General features: G+C 39.8%; 2 protein-coding genes and 1 long non-coding RNA gene across 14 annotated transcripts in view; 2 read left to right on the top strand and 1 right to left on the bottom strand.

The window, feature by feature from the left end:
• Nucleotides 1-5618, bottom strand: part of SLC26A8 (solute carrier family 26 member 8) — an 84410-nt gene extending 78792 nt beyond the window's left edge. For 2 of the 11 annotated variants that reach the window (XM_032340496.1, XM_032340502.1), the window contains exon 1: nucleotides 5483-5618. In XM_032340496.1, coding sequence (XP_032196387.1) covers nucleotides 5483-5513 — 31 coding nt within the window. In that variant the 5' untranslated portion in view covers nucleotides 5514-5618. The other 9 variants (XM_032340493.1, XM_032340494.1, XM_032340501.1 and 6 more) reach the window with 9 other exon arrangements.
• A 65-nt stretch (nucleotides 5619-5683) lies between these two features.
• The window catches only part of MAPK14 (mitogen-activated protein kinase 14), a 76374-nt gene continuing 56705 nt past the window's right edge, over nucleotides 5684-25352 (top strand). Inside the window, exons 1-2 of one of the 2 annotated variants that reach the window (XM_032340507.1) lie at nucleotides 6140-6228; nucleotides 13899-14003. In XM_032340507.1, coding sequence (XP_032196398.1) covers nucleotides 13978-14003 — 26 coding nt within the window. In that variant the 5' untranslated portion in view covers nucleotides 6140-6228; nucleotides 13899-13977. Of the gene's footprint in view, nucleotides 6229-13898; nucleotides 14004-25352 lie in introns of both variants that reach the window. The other variant, XM_032340506.1, reaches the window with a different exon arrangement.
• Nucleotides 6235-9055, top strand: LOC116588861. The gene is made up of 2 exons (XR_004285112.1): nucleotides 6235-6883; nucleotides 7547-9055. It is a non-coding gene; the product is annotated as an uncharacterized LOC116588861 (long non-coding RNA).

Below are 25352 nucleotides of genomic sequence, written 5' to 3'. Positions count from 1 at the left end.
CAAACTATGGAAGCAGCCCAAGTGTCCACTGCTAGATGAATGGGTAAAGAAGATGTGGTATATATTATATAATGGAATATTATTCAGCCATAAAAAGAATGAAATCTTGCCATTTGCAACAATATAGATGGAGCTAGAGAGTATGATGCTAAGGGAAGTAAGTCAGAGAAAGACAAACACCATATGACCTCTCTCTTATGCGGAATTTTACAAAACAAATGAGCAAAGGAAGGGAGACAGACAGACAGACAGACAATCAAGGAAACTCTTAATTATAGAGAATAAGAGGATGGTTACTAGAGAAGGGGTGGGGGAAATGGGTGAAAGAGGGGATGGAGATCAAAGACTACACTTACCATGATGGAAAGAAAAAAGTGCTTGAGCAGGACTAGTCATAGGCACAAGGAGGTTTTTTGGGAGGATGAGTGGTGGCAGTGGTATGGTCTAGAGGTATACTGTTCAATATGGTAGCCACTGGCTACCTGTGGCTATTTAAATGTAATTAAAATAAACCAAAATGAAAAAATCAGTCCCTCAGTTGCATTAGCTACACTGTAAGTGCTCAACAACCATATGCGGCAGAGATACCCTACTGAACAGTGCAAGTATGAAACATTTGCATCATCACAGAAAGTTCTGTTGGACAGGAGAGACTGAGGCAAGAAGTCCAAGTGGAGATGATGAGTATTACTGTAGTTTAGGGCAAAAGGAATCAAGTCATAACTCGGGGGAGGGACCACAGTGAGGGATAGCTAGCAGAGGCTGCAGGAAAACTTTCTTTCAGGGTTCGTCACATGACTGGTGAAAGGTAGTGAGGTAAAATGCATGATTTCCTTATTGGTTTTTGCTGTTGTTGTCTGGAGTGTGTCATCTCTGGAGTTTGTCCAGCTTCATTATGTCTTTGTGGATTTCCTAGAAACCCTAGTGCTTCATTTACATGTCCTAGCAGGACACTTGTGACAAAGTATGATGACAAGAAGCTCCTATTTACAAGAGGCAGATGTAGTTTGATGTGGAGCAGGTTGCACACGTCAGAAAAAAGTTACCAAACCACACTGATGGAATAATGTACCTGTCGGCTGAGGCACAGTGCAAGGTGGGGGAGGAATCTCTGTTACTGACTCCTGAAGGTATCAGTGTGATGGGCCTCTGTCCACAGTGTGATCAACAACATGCTGAGCTCTACCCATAATCCTGAAGGTTAAGTGTCCACTTAAGAAACAATTTCGGGGGGAGCCTGGCTGACACAGTCGGTTAAGTCTCCCAACTCTTGGTTTGCCATGTGCTGGGCATGGAGAGATTCTCTCTCTGCCCCTACCTACCCCTTGCTTGTGCACTCTCTCTTACAAAAGGAAAAGGAAAAGGAAAAGAAAAACAATTCCCTGATGCTTCCTGACATCAAACAAAATATTTAGGTGGGATGACCACAGGTCCAGAGTTTTTAAGATTTCATTTTCTTATTCTACAAATGTCATTCTGGGCATCATGCTTCCCTAGTAATTAACAAAAATTATTTTATTATTTTATTTTGTAATTAACAAATTATTTTAATCTATATAGTCCACACTGAGGGCCCACACTAATAGCATCAGCATCATCTGGGGACAAGTTAGAATTGCAAATTCTCAGGCCCTACCTAGCAAGACTTAATTAAATTATCAGAACTCTGAGGATGGGCCAGCAGCTGGTTTAAGAAAAGCTCCAGGTGATTCGGATACACAGTCAAGTTTGGGGGCCACTATAAAAGCAGTCAATTATCTTTCCTTGGTCAGTCTTTCTGTGCTAACTTTGGGAGCACTGTTAAAAACAGGGACTTTTGACCTAGTCTCTGCATCCCCCATACAACTCCTGTCTAACCAGCCATCCATTGATTCATTTACATGATGTGTTGAAAGTATTTTAAAAAGCCAAGCATAAAAAATTTAAATGCGACCCAATTTTCTGACTATTGGCCTGATAGATATGAAATCCTGAACCTTACTTTAGTTGCAAGTATCTTTTGCCCCATAGCGTCATCTTTCCTATATCCTCTATAATCATGCTAAGGTAAAATTCACTTCCGAAATTTCAAATAAGCATTTGTAGTTCCATCAAACACAACAGCCCTTTGCCCATTACTACCTCATTTTTATAGGGAATGTATTTGGAATACAGCAAAGGCACGAGCGAGGTGCATCGTTTTAAATATCCTTCAGTCACACTGTCCGGTGGCTGGGGATGAATCATCAGCCGACAGCCCTCAAGGAGCTGACCACCGGACACTTGAACAACTACCTTAAATGCGACTTGATGAGACTATTACCAGTGGGGTATGTTGGAGAGAAACTCATGGTCGGGGTGCGGATGTTGGAGAAGGCTTCAAACGGGGACACTGATTCATTAACAAGAGTTAAAGGAAATGGGCCATAGCAGGTGGGAGTGGGGGCTCAGTCCGAAGGAATAAATGAACAGAGCAGTGAGGTCTGAAAGCAGAAGGCGCTCCTGGGCACAGACGGTGAGGTGGTAGGGAGAGCTTCCGGCTGCAGACAACTCAGACGGATGAGTCTGCAAGGATTCGGTTGCAAATCGCCCGCATTGCCTCTAGCCCTTGCCTTTCACAAGTAGAAATGATGCCTCCGAGAGATAAGCTCTCGAGGACCACCGTCATTCCTTCATTTCGCAAATATTGACTGAACGCCCGCGACGGGGGCGGACCCTGCGAGTGACGGACGCAGCCCCCGCCCGGGGACTTAGAAGGTAACGAGGACCTGGTGCCCCGCACCCGGACGCCCGCGTCTGGCTCAAACCTGCGGCGCTCGGCCCCTTACAGCTCCGGGCCGCGGATCCACTTGGTTCCCGGAGCGTGGCGCGAGTGCTGGCGCTGGGGTCGGACGCAGCTCGGACCCGGCTGGCGGCGCTGTAGACGCGGACGCCGGCCGTTCCCGAGCCGTTGCAGCCGAGCTCGCGGGCGTTCTGGCGGGCGGGGTACCGGAGAATGGGCAGTTGCAGTAGGGAGCCGGAAGAGGGTTGGGAGGGGGTACCTGGGCTGGGGAAGCCCCTTCACCTGTGCCATCCAGGCCTCCACTTGCTTTGGGGTTTGACTGCTCTTGGCTGGGGGGCATCTAGATACCAGGCCTTGTGCCCTGCACTTCACTTAGAGTCATTCACTTAAGTCAACCTACGACCACGTCAGGTCAGAAGACGAAGGAGGAAACTGGAGGCTAGAAAGTCATTCGGGTTTCCAACCTTAGCTCTCTGCCCGCAGGCCTGACTCCTCCCACTGAAGGACGCTCTTCTGCCCAGGTCTCTTGCTGCGCTCCCCTCTAGAACCCCGCCCTTTAACCTTCTGAAGTTGATTCAGCCCCTGTCTCTGTCTCTAACTCTGCCTTGTAGTCCTGCTTGGCCCAGAGCGGTTTTACACCTGCTCAATTACTGTATTAGTGTCTAATGTGTTCACTTTACTTAGTCCTTATTTTTTGTAGATTGTCACCCCCATAAGGCAGGGATTTTTATCTCTAACTGCTGTATTATTAGTGCATAAACAATGTGCATATAGTAATAGGTCAATAAATTGTAAATCTCATGTAAGCAGCAACTGCCTCTGTTTTTGAATTGACTTTAAATTAGAAGTGCCTGGCACCCAGTAGGTATTCAGTACGTAATTGTTGAATGAGTGACTGAATGTACTGCTTACTTCATCTTTGCCCTTTCAGTCACTCACCTCACTATCCCAATTTTTTGGATAATTTTATGAATTCCTTAGGATTCCTGCTGCTGAGTTTCTTCCCTTCTATCAATGCACTCATTACCTTGGTTCCCCACTCCTACCTGCTATATCACAGTCATATTTCTTGCTCTTACTTCCTCCTTCAACCTTCATTACTTCTTGGAAAGCTCTCTAACCTGCATTTTGGAACATTTTCAAGCCGGGTGTCTTCATAGGCAAGAGAATCCAGGCTAAGCCACACTGAATCCCCCAAAGAAAAGCTTTCCATGAATCATCCATGATTCTGGTTTTTGTTTTTCCTCAAGGAGAACTGAGGATCCTGCACTACCTTCTAAACTGAGATCATGGTCATTATTCATGATTAGTCCAATAAATATTTATGGTGTACCAGTTATGTTCCAGGCACTGTGCAAGATGCTGGGACAAGATAGGCAAAATCGGAGCACTCCAAGGGATGCGTAACACCAAAGCTCTCTAAGTAAGTGCTGAGAAGTGTCCTGGGTCGGACCCAGTTATTTCTTTCTTTCTTTCTTTCTTTCTTTCTTTCTTTCTTTCTTTCTTTCTTTCTTTCTTTCTTTCTTTTAAGATTTTAAAAATACATTTGAGAGAGAGAAAGTGAGAGAGAGCATGAGCGAGGAGAAGGTCAGAGGGAGAAGCAGACTCCCCATGGAGCTGGGAGCCCGATGCCGGACTCGATCCTGGTACTCCAGGATCATGACCTGAGCTGAAGGCAGTCGTCCAACCAACTGAGTCACCCAGGCGCCCCTAACCCAGTTATTTCTAAGAGAGATTGTGACAAGCTTAAAAGTGGGGGGAGGTATGGGGTTATAATATCTTGCCCAATCACACTTATTTTGTTCAGCTTTATAAATAACCCTATTAGGTGGGAATGTAAGGCAGGAATTATTTTTGCAGGAATTATTTTTCCCAGAACTAGAACGAAGGTCTAAGAAACGTCAATCGACTTGCCTGATGTGACACTGCCAGAAGACCACTCTCTGCCTTGCTCTCCTTTTTTTTTTTTTTTTTTTAAGATTTTATTTATTTGACAGGTAGAGATCACAAGTACGCAGAGAGGCAGAGGGAAGGTGGGGGGAGCAGGCTCCCTGTCGAACAGGGAGCCCGATGTGGGGCTCCATCCCAGGACCCTGGGATCACGACCTGAGCCGAAGGCAGAGGCTTTAACCCACTGAGCCACCCGGCTGCTTCTTAATCTGAAAGGCATGAATCAAATGCTTAAAATCGTCTTCACTGGAAGCTTCAGAGCAGAAATCAGTTTCAAACCCTCTGAGTAATGTTTCAAAACCCCTTTCAAAGGGAGATACCGGAGACTTTCCTTAATCAGAACTACCTGGGGCATTTTGTAAAAATGCGCATTCTTGGAGCCTGTCACGGACCTATCCACTTAGACTCCCTGTGGGTCCTGAGACTTTGCATTTTTAAACATCTAAAGTGATTCTTCTGCACATAAAAGTTTAAGAACCGCTAGGAGAGTTTGGATGGAAAACCTCAGCCTTAATGCAGAACTAATATTTGCTTTTGGGATAGAGTTCGTCACAATTCCGAAGATTAAGCCGTATGTCCTTGAGCAGATGGAATACAACGGCTTTCTGGCCAGAATCTCTTTTTTTTAATGTAAATATTTCTTGGAAATTGGGTGTTCTGCTTAGCAGATGCTCAGCTGCTGGTGACTACAGGCAGTTCAAAGATCTTTTGGCTCTTTTCCCGACACCCTATTAGTCACTGTCGCTTTCCACAACGGAGCCAGGCACTTACCCCGCCGACCACGGTGGGGCGCACGCGGCATACATTGCCAGCTTATCCCTTCCTTCCCGGGTCCGCCTTCGCGCCCTTAAGTCCCGGAGAGTTCTTGCCTCTGGTGTCCAGCTGTTGCTCTTTTCTCGCGAGAAGTGCTCCTCCCATCCTCTCCCGTCGTCAACCCCCTCCCGTGGGCAGGTTCCATATTGGGTAAAATCTCGGCTCGCGGAGAGTCCCGGGAGCTGCTCTCGCGAGAGTACGGCAAGAGGCTCCTGTTCGCTGGCTCTGGAACGGCGACCACTGGAACCTCAGCGGGCGCTGCAGCTGGAGCGGTAGTCCCGCGGCGCAGCCGGGAGTCGGCCTGGTCTGGGAGAGGGTGCAGGGAGAGCGTGGTGGGCGCAGCCTTGGGCTCCGGAGCGTGCCCTTGCCCTTAGCCGGGCTCGCTCCCGTCGCTGAGACGCGTCCAGCAGCTGCGGCTGACAGGGGCCGCGCGCGCGGGAGTCGGCGGGGTCGCGTCTGCCGCACCTGCGCCGACTGCCAGCTCCAGGTCCCCGCCCGGCTGGGCGGGCGACGAGGGCCGGAGAGCGGGAGCGGGCGCAGGCGGGGCCCCTCAGGGCCACCTCCTAGCCCCGCGGCCGCCGCTGGAAGATGTCTCAGGAGAGGCCCACGTTCTACCGGCAGGAGCTGAACAAGACAATCTGGGAGGTGCCCGAGCGTTACCAGAATCTCTCCCCGGTGGGCTCTGGTGCCTATGGCTCCGTGTGGTGAGTGTCACCGGGTTTGGGTCTGCGGTGGGCTGAGTGGCCCTTAATACCCCAGAGCCAGGCCTGCCCCCATAGCTCAGCGATGCACCAAGCGGCAGGAATTGTCCTTGGGGGAGAGCACCGCAGCCTCTTGGACCCCTGTCCTGCACTCCCTGTACCCCTTGCACCCCTCACTCTGCACCCCCAGGTAGGCGGTCAGCTGTGTGCAGGATGCAGGTCCACGGTGGGTTGTGGTGCTGGAGCTCGTCCCCGGCTCGCACCTTGCGCAAGCCCTTCTTGTGGGGATTGCTGCTTCGGGGGCAGGCACGGGGGCGGGGGTGCCTCTTCGGGGGTCTCCCTGCCAGCATCCAGCAGGAAGATCCTCTCGGGAGGTGCGTCTACTTTGGGCGCCAAAGCCCGTCCTCAAAGCAGACAAGCCCGGGGAGCTGCAGGGAGAAGCAGAAGGGCAAAGCTCGACCGGGAGACTGCGGTTGTCCGAACAAAACTGACGACGAAGGGCGTTCTGTCCGGGTTGTTGTTTTTTTTTTTTTTTGCAAACCTCTTTCGAAATCTCCTTTTGAAAAGCATTCGTTTTGAATTCGCACTTGCATTAGCAGCGACCCGTGGAACCTAAAATACCGACTTTATCTCGGCCAGCACAGTGCCAGCTTGAGTGGTGTGTTTCCGATTCGGTTGAAAGCGTATTTCCTTTTTGCAGAGTGGGGGTGGGTGGTAGTGCCTGCAAGAACACTGCAGCTTGAGAAGCTGGCGGCCTCACTGATTAGTCACATACCACTGCTCATTTAAGTATTGTTTGGCAAAACAATTTTCCCCTTTGCAGCAAGCGAGATTCAGATCCGTTGGATGCGCTCAAGAGCAAGAAGTTACTAACAATGCTGGGGTGTATTGTAAATATTTTTAAATTGCAGTACATCTTGTGAATATATATATATATTTTAAAGTCCGTGAGAGAGTTTGCAGGGAACTTATCTGCATTTGTAGCCTGAGGTACACGATGGTTTTTGTAAAGATCTATAGCAAAGGAAGGAGTAGTCTATAGCAAAGGAAGGAAGAGACACGTCTCATCTTTAAATCACACTGGGTGTTTTAAATTAAATTGATACCATAAAATTTCTGGATCTGAAATATTTCACTAATTTAGGTATTACACACTCAATTTTAGATTTACTGTAACTTGAGAGCTGCTGATTTGAGACTAATTCATGTATTCATGTGCATGCATCATTTGAAAGGGGCTTTATAAAATTATTTTTTTGTTTTTGAACAAATTCCAGACTTTTGGATGTGTTAATCTTTATAATTCCTGTGTTTCTTGAAGTCACATCATGAATTTCCTGTTTGGTAGAATCTTCTGGGTAATTGAGATTATGCAATTGTGTCAGGAAACAGATCATGTTGCATCTTCTAGTTCAAGCTGTGTGAGTTAATGTTGCTGATAGCTCCATGCTTGACATCTCCATTTTTTTAATACTACGGCATTTTAGATTTTAAAAGAATTTGCGACATTTTACTATAGATGTGTATATATGTGTGTGATTGATTTGCAAATTTTCAAAGATTTATTTAGATCATTGCTCCTTTGATAGCTTACTTTTTTACCTTTATTTTTCATTCTCCAGTTGACATTAATTTTTGTAGTACCAGGTATTTGTTTCCAATGATGTTTAAACTTTAATGAAATGATACAGCAGAATAACTCAACTCTGGGGAGTTTAGTGAACTTGAAATGCTTGTAAGGTTTTCCTGCTGTTGGTATGAATAACTCTTCACTGGAATTGAAGATTCAGATTTTCAGTGAGGTGTCATTAAAATGACCTTTACATTTCTTTAGTACTGTACTTTTCTGGCTTACAGAAGCCAGCAGTATCTGACACTTGGAAGTAATTTTGCCAAACAGATTTTTAAAAATAGGTCATGTGTTCACATTGTATAAAATTCAAAAGGCATAAAAGGATATTTAATGAAAGGTATCCTTTCCTTCTTGTTCTCCAACCATGCCACTCCTTTCCTCAGAGACAACCACTGTTCAATTTCTTATGTGTCTTTTTTTTAGTAGTAATTCTGTTAAGGGATTTAAATTGTAACCTATGGTATAATGATGGAGGAAAATACATCTGATATTATGTGACAGTTGACTGTAAACAAATGTAACTGACTTTGGATTGGAAATACTGGAATTCAGATTTACAATTAAGTGGTATCTCATTCAGAATTATTTGAGGTTGTTCTTTCAATTAGCTTTTTGGGTATTGCAGAAGACTGTTTTTTTGTGGCCCCCCCCCCCCTTTTAAATTTCTTTTAGTATCCATTCTGGAGCCTCTGTTATTTTTCACTACCATCATCCTTTGAGAACAGATTTGATTTTAGGAAATAATGCAATCAAACTGAATTCAAATAATTTAGAGAACTTGTACTTAAGTCTGGTGAAAAAGATTAGGCATTCAGATTGGTCATACTGTTTTAGGTCAAATAGGAGTTGTATCTATAAAGTAATGACCGAATTTCTTGTGTGACTTGTAGAACTGGATCTGAAGTCTGTTCCAAAAAAGAATCTCTGAAAGCATTTTAAGGAATGCAACCTCACTGAAATAGGTGTCAGTTTCCTAATTTGATTGTTCCAAAGTGTGATATGCTTTGATGTATAACTTAAGTTTTTTAATATTAAGCCTATTTTCATTATTTTAATTTGTTCTAAGTATACGGTAGAAAAGCAAATAGCATCCTGTATGATAACCAACTATGAATCCAATATCGAGGAATCAGACTAGAAATTGAGAATTGATAAGGTTTTATAAATATGCTTTTCCTTTTTAAGGGGGTAAAGGGAACTAAATAAGTCTTGCAGTTTTAAGGAACTTTGTGCATTGTCTGTGAGGGGAAATGAAGCAAAAGTATTGTTTAAGAATACTTTGTTGCAAAGCATTGATTTTTTGGTTTTGGGACAGAAGGGGTGGTACTCTTTGCGGTGAATTTAAGGAAATACAAACAGGAACTTAAATGCCTTTCCTCTGGGTATGGTTTTTCCAGACCCTTGCTGTTGATTAGAGGAGGTGGGGCCCTGGTCGTCATAAAAGAGGTGAGAGTTGAGAATTACTCTTAAGTCCTAGTCATTTGTTTATTCTACAGTATTGAGTACGGCTATGGACTAGATAACGGGCTAGGTTTCCTGAGCTAGAGCGCTGAGCAAGACAGAGAGAATCCATTCCCTCCTCAAGCTTATAGCCTAATGCGAATAATAACTATATTTTATGGATTGCTTACTATGTTCTGGGCATTTTGCTGTGTAGTTTATATTTTTCATCAGTATATAAAGCATATACACGATTTTTAGTAAGAGGATAGCAAAATTTACTAAGAAATCAAATCCAGCTTCCTAAATGCTTTGTGTAATAAGACTGTATATACGTAAATGTAATGTAAATAAAGCTAAGTTTTAGTGTTAATAGCCATTTACAGTTTTAAATCTTTTTTTTTTCTTTTCTTTTGGGAAGAGCCAGGGCACAGATAAATGAAAAAACATCACTGTTGACTATGCAAAGATGACTTTCTTGACTCCTGATCAGTAAGAGGGGCTTGCCCTTAATTTTTCTAGTGGTGGTAATAGGCCCATACTGATCTTTCTTCCCATTTGCTTTTCTTTGTAACCAAAAGCAAGGTGATTGGCTGCATGTCACCAGTACTAACAAATAAATATTTAAGTCTAATAACAAATATTTATATTATTGATATATGAAGATTTTAAAAAAAGATTTTATTTATTTATTTGACAGAGAGATAGTGAGTGCAGGAACACAAGAAGGGGAAGTGGGAGAGGGAGAAGCAGGCTTCCCGCCAAGCAGAGAGCCCTATGTAGGACTCAGTCCCAGGACCCTGAAATCATGACCTGAGCTGAAGGCAGATGCTTAAAGGCACCCCCGATATAAAAGATTCTTTAAAAAGAACTCAAATTTGGGGCACCTGGGTGGCTTAGTGGGTTAAAGCCTCTGCCTTCTGCTCAGGTCATGATCTCAGGGTCCTGAGATGGAGCCCCACATCAGACTCTCTGCTCAGCAGGGAGCCTGCTTCCCCTCTCTCTCTGCCTGCCTCTCTGCGTACTTGTGTTCTCTCTCTCTGTCAAGTAAATAAATAAAATCTTAAAAAAAAAAACCCTCAGATTTGTTATGAAGTTGTATTTTATTTATCGAATCCCATTTTCTTACTGATACTTTTCTACTGGCTCCCATTTTAAAATAAGGGTATTCTGAAACTCTGGCTTTTCAGTTCTGCCAGTTTAATTTCTTGATACTGAAGACTACTCTTTTTAAATTTCCCTCTAACTCAGCGTTAGAGATGATTTGTATGTTGACTCTTTCATGAACTTGCTTGGGCAATTGTGCAGATGGTGCTGAACCCCTGAAGCTTTGAATTCAAAGGTGGAAGAATTCACTGGGCTAGATCATTCTCATTTTAGTATAAATTGGCATTTTTATGGGATTTTACACTATAAAGTATTTTCATTGAAAGCATCATCATTCAGTCTTTACTGATTCTCTGTTATTAACCCAGTTATGTAGAAGAAGAACTGAACTCATTTCTAGAAGGAATGGCTTACTTGTCAGTGGTACTTTAGATTTGGTTCTGGGGTTTCAACACTTTAGAAGTTGTCTTTTCTCTATATACAGGCTGCTGAGTTTGTGTGATAGTACCTTCTTTTGTGCTGTTTGCATTTATCCCTCTTTTTGTGAAGAAAGAGGTAGCTGGGTCACTTGCAATAGAGCTATGACTGTACAGAACCAATCCCACCAGCGTCATTGCCTAGCTAATCTGAGGGGTAGTGACTTAACTTGTTAAAGTATACCTCTTCCTCAGAATTGATAGACCAAAAAATGAACTCATTGCCCAGATCACATTTTCCCCAGTAATTATTAGGCAGTGCAAATATTTAATTTCTGAATTTATTAATTATGTTGGTTTGAAATTCTTCAGTGTAAAGAAGTGTTATAAAGTTGGTACTATCTGTACATGTTTGTGTTATGTAAGTAGAGAATATTAATAGAAAAAAATTGCCTCTCCAGGCCTTTGAAAATACATTAGATTTTTGCTCTTTACTGTGAAATTTGTTATTGATTAGTTCCTGTGCAAGAGGTATCCTTACTATAATGCTCAGTAAAAACCTCATTGTAAAGTGGGTTTCTTGGCTTAGGGAACCTAGGGATTTTTGTATCACGGTCACCATGTACTTGGAAGTCATGTATGTATTTCTTCAGGACAAAAAACCCCAAAAACAAAAACAAACAAAAAAATCTCTTTAAACTTGAGGTTTTTTTTTTTTTAATTTTTGTGTAAATAAAGCTTTCAGTATTAGAAGTTTGTCTTTGCAAACAGGGTTTGCACAGGGTTTCCATAAATTAAGTGCTTGTGTGTTAAAAATTTATAAAATGAACCAGTTTCTAGCATTTCAGCCTGTTAAGAGTTTATTATAGCAAAGAGGAAAATGGTGGTCTGTAAATTCTGCAGTTTTGACAAATAGGTCTTGGATTTTTGACATGACTCTCAGGCTGAAGGTCAGGGGAGAAAGAATACAGAAAAGAGCAGCCTAGGATGACCCCTAAGTTTTGGTTTTGAACAAATGATTATTTCAGTACCACTATCTGAACTTTGGAGTATTGTAAGAATTGCTAAAGCAAATGGAGAGAAAGAGGGATTCATGCTAATGTCCTTGAGGACAGGACTGTGTGTTGTATGGATACTTGGAGCACCTACTATGTATGAATCATTCTTCAGGTCTTGGAGATGGAGTAAGAACAGATGAAAATTTCTGCCCATAAGAACCTATATTCTAAGGGGGATGAAAGTGGAAATAGGTAATAAAATTTATAGTATGTCAGGCGATTGTTGCTATGGGGAAAATGAAGAAAGGAAAGGAGAGGGAATACTGGGATGGCTGTGTTGTCCTTTTAAGCGGGCTCTTTTAGTCAGGGTAGGCCTCAGTGATGAAGTGACGGCTGAACAAAGACCTGCAGGAGGTGGTGTAGAGCACGGGTTGGACTTGGGTCAGGAGGGAAGAACATTCCAGGCTAAGGGGTCAGGAGGTGCAAAGGCCTCAAGGCAAAGGCCTCTTTTTCTAGGATAGCTAGGAGACCAGTCTGGCCAGCAATGAATGATCCAGGGGCCAAATAGTAGTAGAAGAGGGTGGAGGGGCTGCAAATGTGCAGGAATCATGAAGGGCCTTGCTTTCCTAACAACTGTTCCTTTTACTCTGGGCGAGAGGGGAGGCCATGGAGGGTTATGACCAGAGGAGAGACACATGATCTAATTTATGTTTTAACAGACAACTCTTCTCTGGGGTTTCGTATTTTTTCAGTTCTGTTCCCTACCCATTGGAGGTGCTAATTATAGTTTAGGGTAGAATGGGGGAGTCTGATGAATTGGTGCACAGCCCCAACCCATGTGCACAGCTCTCATTCCAGAAGGCTCAGAATACTAGAGCTGGTACTTCTGTTGGGCCCTAGAAATTCAGGGTATTCCAGTCCAGCTCTTTAAATAACATGGGCTTACTTCACTTTTTCAGGTTTCTGTTGCCAAAAGGAAGGGAGCGAAGAGATTAGCTCTAGACTTCTGCTGACAAAAGAAGATTAGCCTGCTGGCAGGTTGAATGTTTTCTAACTTCTTTGGGCTTCTAGGTTTTTTCTTACAATTGGGTCATATTTTGAAAGACATTTTTACCTTCCTTCAGCATTTGAGATCTCATTTATTTTGTGTTTTATTGGACCCTATATCTGCTTTACATTCCTCCACCTTACCCCATTATAGTCATTTCAGTAGAGGTCTGATTATTGTTACCTGTTACTAATGTTTTGGCTGTGAGGCCCCAAGGGCTTCTCTGTTAACTTGAATAAGTTGTGATTAAATAATTCTACACATACGTGACCCTATAAAATCTTATAGGGTTTATTGTCTTACCTGCCTTTATAGATACACAGGTTTCTCTCCTCTTTCATGAAAGCTCTCCCCCTTTTACTGCTCTATCATCTAGTTGGGGAAAATAAATGTTCCTAAACACGGATTCCCATGGTAACATAACAAAAAGGTAATAGAACAAATGTTTATTTTGTCTAGCTGCTGTCTGAGTAACTTTAGACCCTGAACACGTTGGCTCCTGTTACTTTGAATGATGATGTTATAGATTTCCTTGTTTTCCTCAAAAGCTCTAGGCCTTGGTGGTATTATCACTATGCCTGTGACATGAAGGAGCTATGTATGTGTGTCTTACTGTCAGTCTACCCACAAGTTTGCTTTTCCAAGCTTGTGGTCCCACGTGGAGGCATCACACAACACAACTATGTCCAAAAAAAAAAAAAAAAGGCAAAAAGCATACCAGTTGTCCCCTTTGTTTTCTTAAATTTATTAATTCAGTATTGCCTGTATTAAGCACTGCACTAGATGTTATGTTTATAAAAATAAAAAGGCAGAAAGGGTGACTGCTTTCAAAAGTATCAGTCTAGGGACATGTTACCTTGTTTCCTCAGAGATTACTTTGTAAGTAATCTCTTTGGAGCTTTCTTTTCTGCATTCTTTCACTTAAGTTGCCATTTCACATCCACCATTATGTTTCTAATGGCTTCCTTTGAAATTTTCTTTTAGATTCTTTTGTCTCCCTTGACTAGTGACACTGGTTACTTTATATCTAGGGAAACCCTGTGCAAGGATATATGTTGGAAATCTGTGTCAGAGAAGCCCTCCCATCTGATGATTCAGATCTAGAAAGTGATGACATCAGCATGTGCCCACAACAGGTCAGAACTTCTTCTTTTGATCTGCCCAGGGTTCATGGAGGCTATGTGTTAGGGGAAACAGGGGACTGTCAGGGTAAGGGTCCTTTAGAGCCTTAACCCAGCCCTATAATTCCACTTGGGGCGGTGTCTCTGCTGAGATAGTCTTCTTTACTGACAAATTAAGTGCCCTTAATCGTGCCCTTAGTCTGTCCTGTGACAGCTTGAAGTGTCTGATTCATACAAGTGCATATTGAATTCTTTCTTGTATTTCATCATCCTTGTAGTAGATGTAACTTTACTTACAGAAATAATTGCATTATTCTTAATATCCCCCAAAAGGCATTTCGCCACCCCCTTCTGTCAGATCCATATAGGGTTTTATCTAGCTTGAGCCTTCTCGAACTTAGACTTTTGCATAATAAGTTTCTATTTATGTTTTCTTCTCCAGGCAACCAAATGCTGGGAAAATCTTAGTTATCTTCTTCAGCTTCTTAATGATTTTAGTATTAAACTGAAGTGAAATATTGATGTTGGCATCTTATATTGATAAACTTCTAATAATTTTCTCATTTGACATTTTAAGTTTATCTTGCTTCATTTTTTTGTTCCTAGTTTAGGAACAAAATGTTATCTGTACTAGATGTCATGTGCCTTATGCTTTGAATGATCTGCTTTGAAATTAGCAATCTCAGTAAGTTAAATGGTATCAATGCTAAAGGGAGCAAAAGGGGAAAATAGCAAATTAAGAAAACAGTAAGTATTATGAACATTTATCAAGTTCCAAATATAATATAACCTAGGGTTACTCAACTTACTGACATTTTGGTGGGATAATTGTTTGGGGTGGCTGACTGTCTTGTGGATTATAGGATATTTAGCAGTATGCTTGTACCCTACTTGCTAGATGTCAGGAGCAACCTCCAGCTGTGACAACCAAAAATGTCTCTAGACATTGCCATATGTCCCCTGGGGACAAAATCACCCTTGTCGAGAACTACTTTTATAACTCTATGTATTTGGGTCGATTGGCTCTGAGGAAAACCTTGATAGGATAACTTGAACCTTCCACTAGCAGAAAGATAGAAAAAACAATACTTTCTGTGTATATTCTTTTTCTTCTTCTTTTTTCTTAAAAGGTTTTATTAAACCCTAAAAAGAGAGAGACAGACAGACAGACAGATATAGCATGAGCGGGAGGGGCAGAGAGAAAGAGGGAGTGTCTCAAGCAGACTCCATGCTGACACAGAGCCTAATTCAGGGCTTGATCCCCGGACCCTGAGATCATTACCTGAGCCACAACGAAGAGTCAGACGCTTAACCAACTGTGCCACCCAGGCACAGTTCATCATATGGTACAGTCTCAGCAGGGGCTTTGTTCATGCACTGTGTGTCCAAATTTGTATTTCTAAACCTTACCTTAGGAATATCTAACCCTTTGGTTTTAAGGTCTATTGAGATGTAATGTTTCATGCTTTTCCTTGGTTATTTTTCTTAACATTGTTTGAGGATGATCTCAGATGTAGCACTAATTACCCTGGGAATAGATTGATGTTATAAACTTGTATGATTCAGGCTTAGAGTTGTGAAGGTGTGATATTTGAAGAAAGCTTTCATTAACACTGATGAATGACAGTGGTCATGAAAATTACAATGAGGGAACAAGCCAATTACCTGAAGATTTCTGTAACTTTCTGTAACTCTGTTAAGGCAACATGATTTTGAAAATTTGAAATGGTGTGTGTATATGTATTTGCCTGTGTTTTAGATTTAACATAGTGAAGAAAATCTGTTGGTCATCCATCAGTGTTAAATGCCTATCACTGTTAAAAGAAATAGACAAAAGGGGCACCTGGGTGGCTCAGTTAGTTAAGCAACCGGCTCTCAATCTCAGCTCAGATCTTGATCTCAGGGTCATGAGTTCAAGCCCTGCCATGGAGCCTATTAAAACAAATAAACAAAAAAATTGACATAAAATTGAAGTGAACTCTATATATAAAAAGGTATTGATGTGTGTAGAGTTGTGGGACATTGTGGGCTATAGTAGTTAGAATGGTTTCATGGAAGAGAAAGGATTTGAAGGTTATTTTGAAAGGTGGATAATATTTGGAGAAGAGGAAAGGGAACATATTTTAGGGAGCAGGAGAAAACACAACTAAGAGAATTAGTTATGAGATCAACTGGCCTGAATATCTCAGGTAGCTTGAACCCAGTTGTGGTTCTTACTCGGTTGTTCTTCAGAATCAGTGTGAAGTTTTTAAATACAGATGCTTGGATCCTACACCCAGAAATGAAGAAGTACCCATGGACTAGGGCTAAGGCACTGCATTTTCCTAGGCCATGGAAAGCTGTTAAAATTTCTTGAGTTTTTAAAGTATTGAGGAAAAGTGTTTTAAAACTGATCTGACTGGAGTGTATAGAATGGATTAGAGGAAGCAAATGTATTGCTTTTAAAAGTCTTCAGTAATTTGTTTATGTGAGTGTCTGTTTATTCTGAGTCTCCAGTGAGACGTCACTGTTCCTTGAGGTCAAGAACTAACTGCTTTGGTGTATACTTATTAATCTTGAATTATGTTCCAGGCCCTGGGCTAGAGGATATGCAGATCACCTATAGCTTCTGCTTTTCCTCAGAGTTTGGATTTGGAAACAAATAATAAAGGGATTTTTTTTTTTAAATTCACTATTTATAAAGTATTGGCTACATTATGTTGCTGATTGTAGTCTTAGATCCTGCCTAATAATTGCTGAATAATTTTATTGTACATTTTAACTTGTAGAAACTACATGTTCATTATCCATAGCATGAAAACAAATGATCAAGGATTTGGTCCCTCAATTATATTTTACTTTTCCTATTTTACTGTCATTTCAGAGGTTTACTCAACTTCAAATTTGAGAGTAATAGATCTAAATATATATATTGAGAATCTACTGTGTGGTAAACCCCATGCTGGAAGCTGTCATGAAACTATTTTATAATAGCATGTTATTTCAATCTAGAACACTTAAAACTACCTGCCTTTTACAGTTCATAAAGTACTGTCACATAATTTTCTTATTTAAGCCTCAAAACAGCATTGTGAGATAAGCAGAGCTGGTGACACACCCATTTTATTTATTCGGAAACAGGCTTATAGAAGCTTTGCCCCAGAACACTGCTCGGAAGTGCCAGAACCAAAACTAGAACTCAAGTCTTTTGGCTACTAGTTTATTTTTCTCTGTATCAGACTGCATATGTTTATGCTTAATAGAATTTTTTGAGATTAGGTCATCAAAATACTGCAGAGACCATTCACTAGGAAGCAAAAGTAGCTTTGTTAAATGGAATTCCAGTGATTTTTCCAGAGCAGTAAAAAGATTCTTAAATAGCGTTCCCAAAAGTAAGTGAAATATCTTGAAAATTTTAGTATTTTGTTTAAAACAACAACAACAACAACAACAACAAAAGCATGTTGCAAAGTTTTAAAAATATGACCATAAATTATTAGATACATCTCCTTTAAAGAGGTGGAGCTAATAATCCTCACCTTCAGTGAAGGTGGTACTTGCTTCTCTAATATATGGAATGTGGTCGTAAACATGGAATGTGATTCTGAGGGTAGGTCATAAAAGATATATGGCCCCTATCTTGCTCTTTCTCTGAATGTTTCTCTGAAATCATTTGCTCTAGAGCAGTTTTTCAACCTCAGCACTATTGACATTTTGGACCAGATAATTATTTTTTGTGAAGGATTTTTAGCAGTAACCTTGGCCTTTACCCACTAGATGCCAGTGCCTACTCCACACACTCCACACACTCCAGGTGTAGCAGCCAAAAATGACTCAGACATTGTCAGGTACCCCTTAGGGGGAAACTGCTCTCTGTTGAGAACCACTGCCTTAGGGACAGCTCTGTTGAGAAGACTCAGAGAAGCCCACATTATGAAGAACTGGGGCCTGCCAAAGCTGTGTGAGGCAGCCATCCTAGAAGCGGATCTTCCAGCCTCAGTTGGGCTTTCAAATGACTGTAGTGAAGGCCGGTATCTGGACTGCGTCCTCCTGAGAGACTCTGAGCCAGAACCACTCAACTCTCCGGCTCTCCAATTCCTGACTCACAGAAACTGTGAGATAATAAATCTTGTTGAAGGCACCAAACTTGGGGGTAATTTATTATTTAGTAATATACTAAGTGTTACTGTAAAATATATGTGTATGTCATATAAGACGGAGAGTCACAGACTATGCAAACCAAAGATTGTGAAAACATAGTAATACCTGTTATATATAGCATCTGTAGTCAAGTTTATAGGCTATGTTTGTAGGGGGCTTTTTTTCTGGATATGAAGCCTAGGAACACAATTATTGTAAAAGCCTTTTAATTGGAGCAGCAAGCAAAGTTGACTGATGGTAATCGTAAATAGTTAAAATGTAATATAGGATTCGTTTATTTCGTATTTGCTTGAAAGGAGTTAAAAACTAGTTAATGATAATTTCAAAAACATTTGTTACTGAAATTTTCTTTTCTTTCTTCTTTTTTTTTTAAGATTTTTAATTTATTTATTTGACAGAGAAGAAATCACAAGTAGGTAGAAGCAGGCAGAGAGGCAGGCAGACAGAGAGGGAGAAACAGGCTCCCTGCTGAGCAGAGAGCCTGATGTGGGGCTTGATCCCAGGACCCTGGCATCATGACCTGGGCTGAAGGCAGAGGCTTAACCCACTGAACCACCCAGGCGCCCCAGTTACTGAAATTTTCAAACACAAAAGTAGTGAAGGTAAATCCATGGTGACAATATTCTAATGAGGCTTGGGAAAGTAATTTCACATGTAATAAAATAATCCATATGTAATATTTTTGTAATCAATATGAGATAACTATTGCTCTTGATACAGATGTATTGACTGCATTTGCAATCAAAGAAATATTGTTAACCGACACCACTGTGGCTTTTAAAGCTTGAGTGAAGAAATAAGTTACAAAATCATTCTATTTTCAAATGGGCTTACAGCAAATGAAGATTAATTGCATTTCACATTTTAATCACAAATCGGTTTGAATTTTTAGATTGCATGTCTAAGTGAATTTCTACATTGGTTGCATTTTAGTTTTCATCAGGCTAGTAAAAATTAAAGCAATTGTGAAAAACATTTTTGCTCAAGTAGTTTAGAAGTTTTGCAGCAGGAATTAGACTGATCAAGAATGGCAGGTCCAGTATATGTGTTTCTATGCTCTTGAATTCCAGCCACATAGCTAGTGTCCCAAATAAATTCTGTCACAAATACACTTTACCTGTCTGAGATTTTCATGAAAATACTCAATTTGCATAAAAGTTCTTGAACTATCAAGTTGTGTAAGGCAAAGTATATGGTCAATTAAATAACTCTTTTCCATTCAGTGTATTAATCTATTGTTAGAGTGTTTAATATGTCATTTGTGTTTTGAGCCTCTTTGAGAGTAATATTTAAAACCTGAAAAGTTGGGGATTGGTTACATTGTACACACTTTTAACACAGTTGTATTAATGACATTTGATGTTTGTCCCATAAGTATGAAAGTGTTATTATAAGAAACTAAATTCCACTTAAAAATACTATAATAGTTGCAAATAGTCAAATCATTTCTTGATCCTTTAAAAAAAGTGTTATATAAATATTAAAACAAGGTATTTGAGAGTTAGTGAAAATATTAAAAGAAAGCTAACAATGTTTCAAATGTGATGAGTTTTTAGAATCCGTTTTAAATCCCTTGCTGCTCTGAAGGATATTTTTTGAGGTTCCTAAATCAAAACTCGAGTTCTAGGTTTTGCATAAATTTGCCTTATTTTCATGACATTATTTCCAAAATGGAGGGATAGACTGTAAAAATAAAGAAAACTATGGTGATACTTGCACATTTGTCTGAATTTAGGAGGAAGAAAAAAAGTTTCCATAGTAGAGGGAGATGTGTGCCGAAAAATCTTTCTAGTATGATATTTATTGAAATTTGTACCAGATGTTATAGGTAAAGAGGAAGTTCCAAGTTAGTAGTGTAAATTACTTATTTAGAAGACTATTTTGCAGGCTATTAGCAGTTAGCCTGATTCTATTGGAAAAAAGCCTCAAATTGTATAATGTGGAGAAGAGATGTCATGTTTTTGCATTATTTCCTTCACCTTAGATACTTTAATTTGATGCATTTAATTTGATGCATTAATGGGAGTTTGTTAGTTCAGTGTAACTACAAATTTTAATATATTTAATTTTTCCCATAATTTCCAAAATTTTAATATATTTAAATTTTTCCCATAATTTCCAAAAATAAACAAAATTGTGGTTTGTCATTTTAAACATTATTGAGCGTTCACATGCGGGGATAGAGAAGTCATCTATGACCACTGAAAGAAATTGTAAAACCGCTTCTGATCCTCACAAATTACCTAGAGACTTGTCAGGTGATGGCTCATTTTTCATTCTGTTGGGGAAAACCAAAATTGTTTTTTGAGGAAAAACCTGGCATGGTCATTTGTCCTCCCATGCTCTGTTAATGTGAGCATTTGTCCTGGGTAGGCAGCACTTCGCTTTTCTTAAGAGGTTATCTCTCTTACTCTATCTAGCAACTCACCTGTTGGAGAATATTGATATGCCTCTGCCTTGCTGCATAGAAAATCTGCAAGCCAGGTGCCAGTCATGGAGGAGAAACATAGAGGCTCTGAGTCTCTACCTATCAAAAGCTCAGTTGATGGAAATCATCTTTAGAGGATTATCTGAGGAGCATGGAGCTTACCTTTTTCTCTCAACACACTTAAGATTTCCTCTTAGGTTAAGTCTGCTGGAGAACAGCAGCATGCATGCTATTATGTACTCTCTTCCCCACCTTTGCTAATAATGAACGGTATTTTGGCTTTATGAAACAGTCTCCACTGATAAAGATACTCTAAGAAAAGAACCATCTGAAACCCACTATTATATGGGTCTAAGAATGTTGATTAGGACATTTTTACCACATTATACAGTGTCTCCTTCATAAACATACACAGGAGGAACTCTTCTCTGGTTTTATTACAGGAATAATTATGCCTCTCTTCAGTTCTCCTGAGTACCTAGTTTGTTTTTATTATATAGTCCCTGTGACTCATGTCTTAACTGGTTGTGTTTTCTTGCGTGATGGCTTTAGTGGGCTCAGAGCCCACTTAAAAAACCCACTCTAAAGGGTCTTTAGAAAAGACCTCATAGTCATTAGTATGTTAACCTCATCTATACAGAATTTCTTATTTTCCCATAATCACTGTTATTTCAAGTTATGTATGTATAGTTCCATACTGCCTTAAATCTATTGTGGAATTAAGTGGGATAAATAAATTTGGAAGTTAAACAGAATATATTAGGATATGTTAAGAATCTAATAAGCCAGGAGCACCTGGGTGGCTCAGTTGGGTAAGGGTCTGCCTTCAGCACAGGTCATGATCCCAGGGTCCTGGGATCTAGCTCTGCTTTGGGCTCCCTGCTCAGTGGACAGCCTGCTTTTCCCACCCCTCTGCCTCTCCTCCTGCTTATGCTCTCTCTCCCTCTGTCAAATAAATAAATATTTTTAAAAAAGAATCTAATCCAGTTTTTCGTGGGGAGAGAGGAGGCAAATTTGAATGGGTAACAAAACATTCAGTTTTATTGAATATTGTGTCCTAGGCACTGGATTCACAGCAGTAGATGAGTGAGTATGACATCCTACATTTATAATCACTGCTTTTAATGAATTTTATATTTTTTCCTTTAATTTTTTCTTTACCGTATCAGCGATTTTATAAAATGTGAGTTAACTTTATAATGTGGGAGACTTCATGTGAATTTGTAATTGGAGGAAAACCTTATTAAACGATGTATCCTTTTAGTTGGGAAACCTGATCATTGTAAAGATAATCCCATTTTATGATTTTGTTCATGAAAAACAAGATTTTATTTGTAGCTATAATTTTAAAAAATGTGATTAAGAGGCCCAACTGGTAATACTAGTAAGTGAATCATTATAATAAAGGCAAAGCGAATTGCCCTTATCCTGGGCAACTTGGCATTCTGGAAAAAGAGTGCACATTGATATTAGAGCAATCTGGGTTTGAATCCCACTGTCTAGGAGTTATATGCCCTTGGATGAGTTGTTCATGTCTTTGACCATTAGTTTCTTATTTTGGAAAGCCAATTGGTTTTATCAGGTAATTTAAAAAATTATCAGCAATTTTTGCTTTTGGTAATCAGTGTTTGATTTGGGGTGAAATTTCTCCTCTTTTTAAACACTGCTTTAATTAGTGATATTAAAGGAGGCTAGGTCAGAGCAGTAAATTCTTAAAGAGGTGAGGTTGAGGATGGATATTATATTCTTTGCCTCAGCAGCTTTGTTATAGGAATCATTGATAGCAGAAAGCATTTCTCTGAACAATTCCTGCTTACTCTCTTTTGTAAGCAAAATATTTTAAAAAGTGAGCATGTATGTCCTTTGAATTAAAAATCATCTGTTTTAAGGAAATCATGCAATTATTGTAGAAGCAGTATGAATTAAGATATCCATTGTAATAGTATTTATCATATTTGTATGAGTGAATGGAATGGCTATAATGCCCATCAATAAAGAGAATAGTTGAGTAGATTGTGGTGCAGATATTTAATGAAAATTACTATAAATGTTAAGTAAAATGGCAAATGCTTATGCCTTTGGGATAGAGCCCAAATTTATGTACCAAGAGTATAGCTATATAAGTATCATTTGAAGGAAATACAATTTTTTTTTAAAAGATTTTATTTATTTGACACAGAGACAACCAGAGAGGGAATGCAAGCAGGGAGAGTTGGAGAGGGAGAAGCAGACTTCCTGCAGAGCAGTGAGCCCAACATGGGCTCGATCCCAGGATCCTAGGATCATGTCCAAGCTGAAGGCAGACACCCAACAACTGAGTCACCCAGGCGCCCCTAAAGGAAATATGTTAATAGTGTTTTTATTAAAGTTAGAGAGTACCTATTTTTTCTTTTATGGTAACAACAATACAGATGACTTAGGTTCTAATTTTACTAATACCTAATATTAAAAGATACAAGCTCATTTTTTTAAAAAATCAGGAAATATAAAGTAAGCAAAAAAGTTAAAATTCTGAATATATTAGACATTTCTTCTCTGTGTATATTTATATATACATGTATGAGTATACATTTTTCCCCCCACAGATAGGATCATTCTTTACTTCTGAAACTTGTTCTCTTTCCCATTAATAATAGAACATGTACATGTTAGTACTATATGGAGATTCTTGCTAATGGCTGCAATATGGGAGAAAATACCATAATCTAGATTCCCCCTATTGGACATTAAGGTCATTTCTGGTTTCCTTCTTTTGAACAAGCTGCAATAAACGCATATATTGTGAATCCAACTTTTATATGTAAACTTTTAAACCCAATTTATATATTTTTGAATCTAAGGTTTAAAAAAGTAGTCAAGTGTTTATAGTTGCACTATTTTATTGGGCATTGTTTGCTTTTATGTTTGTTTTCATCATTCCAGTTAGATGGTAGGTTCTGTGACATCAGGTACAATGTTTAATGTTTCTTTTGTATTCACAAAGCTTCTCATGAAGGAGATATTTCAGCAAATAATCAGGAAGTGATACTTCGTTATCTGTAAAATTCCACATGTTTGCCTCCTCTAGTATTCTAGATTCATAGGGAGTAGTAGAATTTTAGGGATTGAAAAACTTCCCTAAATTAAGTAATACAAAGAGAGCGAAGGTAATTTCTTTTTTCTTTCTTTCTTTCTTCTTCTTCTTCTTCTTTTTTTTTTTTTGCAAAGGTTATTTCTTATGAAATACTTTTCATTAATACTATCCTATGCTTTTCCCATATGAAATGCAATTAATTATGGCAGGAAAATTTTAGAAAAGCAGGGTTTATACAATTAGAATATGTTTAAAATTGACCAAACTTTTTGCAAAATTGAGCTTGATTATCCATTAAGAGTTCTAGTCAGAGATCCATTGAGGATCCATTCAATAGTATCCATTAAGAGTTGATGCTTGAACATCAAAGGAAACAGTTAACAAAACCAAGACAACTGACAGAATGGGAGAAGATAAAGGGCTAGTGTCCAAAATCTATAAAGAACTTAGCAAACTCAACACCCAAAGAACAAATAATCCAATCAAGAAATGGGCAGAGGACATGGACAGACATTTCTGCAAAGAAGACATCCAAATGGCCAACAGACACGTGAAAAAATGCTCCATATCACTCAGCATCAGGGAAATACAAATCAAAACCACAATGAGATACCACTTCACACCAGTTAGAATGGCTAAAATTAACAAGTCAGGAAATGAAAGATGCTGGCAAGGATGCGGAGAAAGGGGAACCCTCCTACACGGTTGGTGGGAATGCAAGCTAGTGCAACCACTCTGGAAAACAGCATGGAGATTCCTCAAAAAGTTGAAAATAGAGCTACCCTATGAGCCAGCAATTGCAGTACTGGGTATTTACCCTAAAGATACAGTGCTCGCTTTGGCAGCACATATACCCTAAAGATACAAATGTAGTGATCTGAAGGGGCGCGTGCACCCGAATGTTTATAGCAGCAATGTCCACAGCAGCCAAACTATGGAAAGAACCTAGATGTCCATCAACAGATGAATGGATAAAGAAGATGTGGTATATATATACAATGGAATACTATGCAGCCATCAAAAGAGATGAAATCTTGCCATTTGCAACGATGTGGATGGAACTAGAGGGTGTTATGCTTAGTGAAATAAGTCAGTCAGAGAAAAACAACTATTATATGATCTCCCTGATATGAGGAAGTGCAGGTGCAACATGGGGGGATGGGGGAGTAGGAAAATAAATGAAACAAGATGGGATCGGGAAGGAGACAAACCATAAGAGACTCTTAATCTCACAGAACAAACTGAGGGTTGCTGGGGGGAGGGGGGTCGGGAGAGGGTGGTGGGCTTATGGACATTGGCGGGGGATGCTGTGTTGAGTGCTGTAAAGTGTGTAAACCAGGCGATTCACAGAGCTGTACCCCTGGGGCTAAAAATACATTATATGTTTATTAAAAAAAAATTAAAAAGAGTTGATGCTTGAAAACACACCACTTGAATCTGAATCTCAGCTCTGCAGTGTTCTTTCTATACTGTAGGCACCATTACTCTTTGTGCCTCTATCTTCTCATCTGTAAAATGGAAATCATAATAATGTCTTTTTATAAAATTGTGATACAGATGCTCATTTATGTAAAGATCTAAAAACGGTGCCTTATAATAGTAAGTACTCAGTGATTATAGGTTTCTAACATTAACATGAATTCCTTGTTGGATGCTATTGAATTTATTTATTTTATTTTATTTTTAAAAGATTTTATTTTTAAATAATCTCTGCACCCAGTCT

The sequence above is a fragment of the Mustela erminea genome, chromosome 4 (assembly GCF_009829155.1).
Source record: "Mustela erminea isolate mMusErm1 chromosome 4, mMusErm1.Pri, whole genome shotgun sequence".
NCBI lineage: Eukaryota > Metazoa > Chordata > Mammalia > Carnivora > Mustelidae > Mustela > Mustela erminea.
Note: the sequence above shows the minus strand (reverse complement) of the source record. Positions and strands in the feature narration are given on the sequence as shown.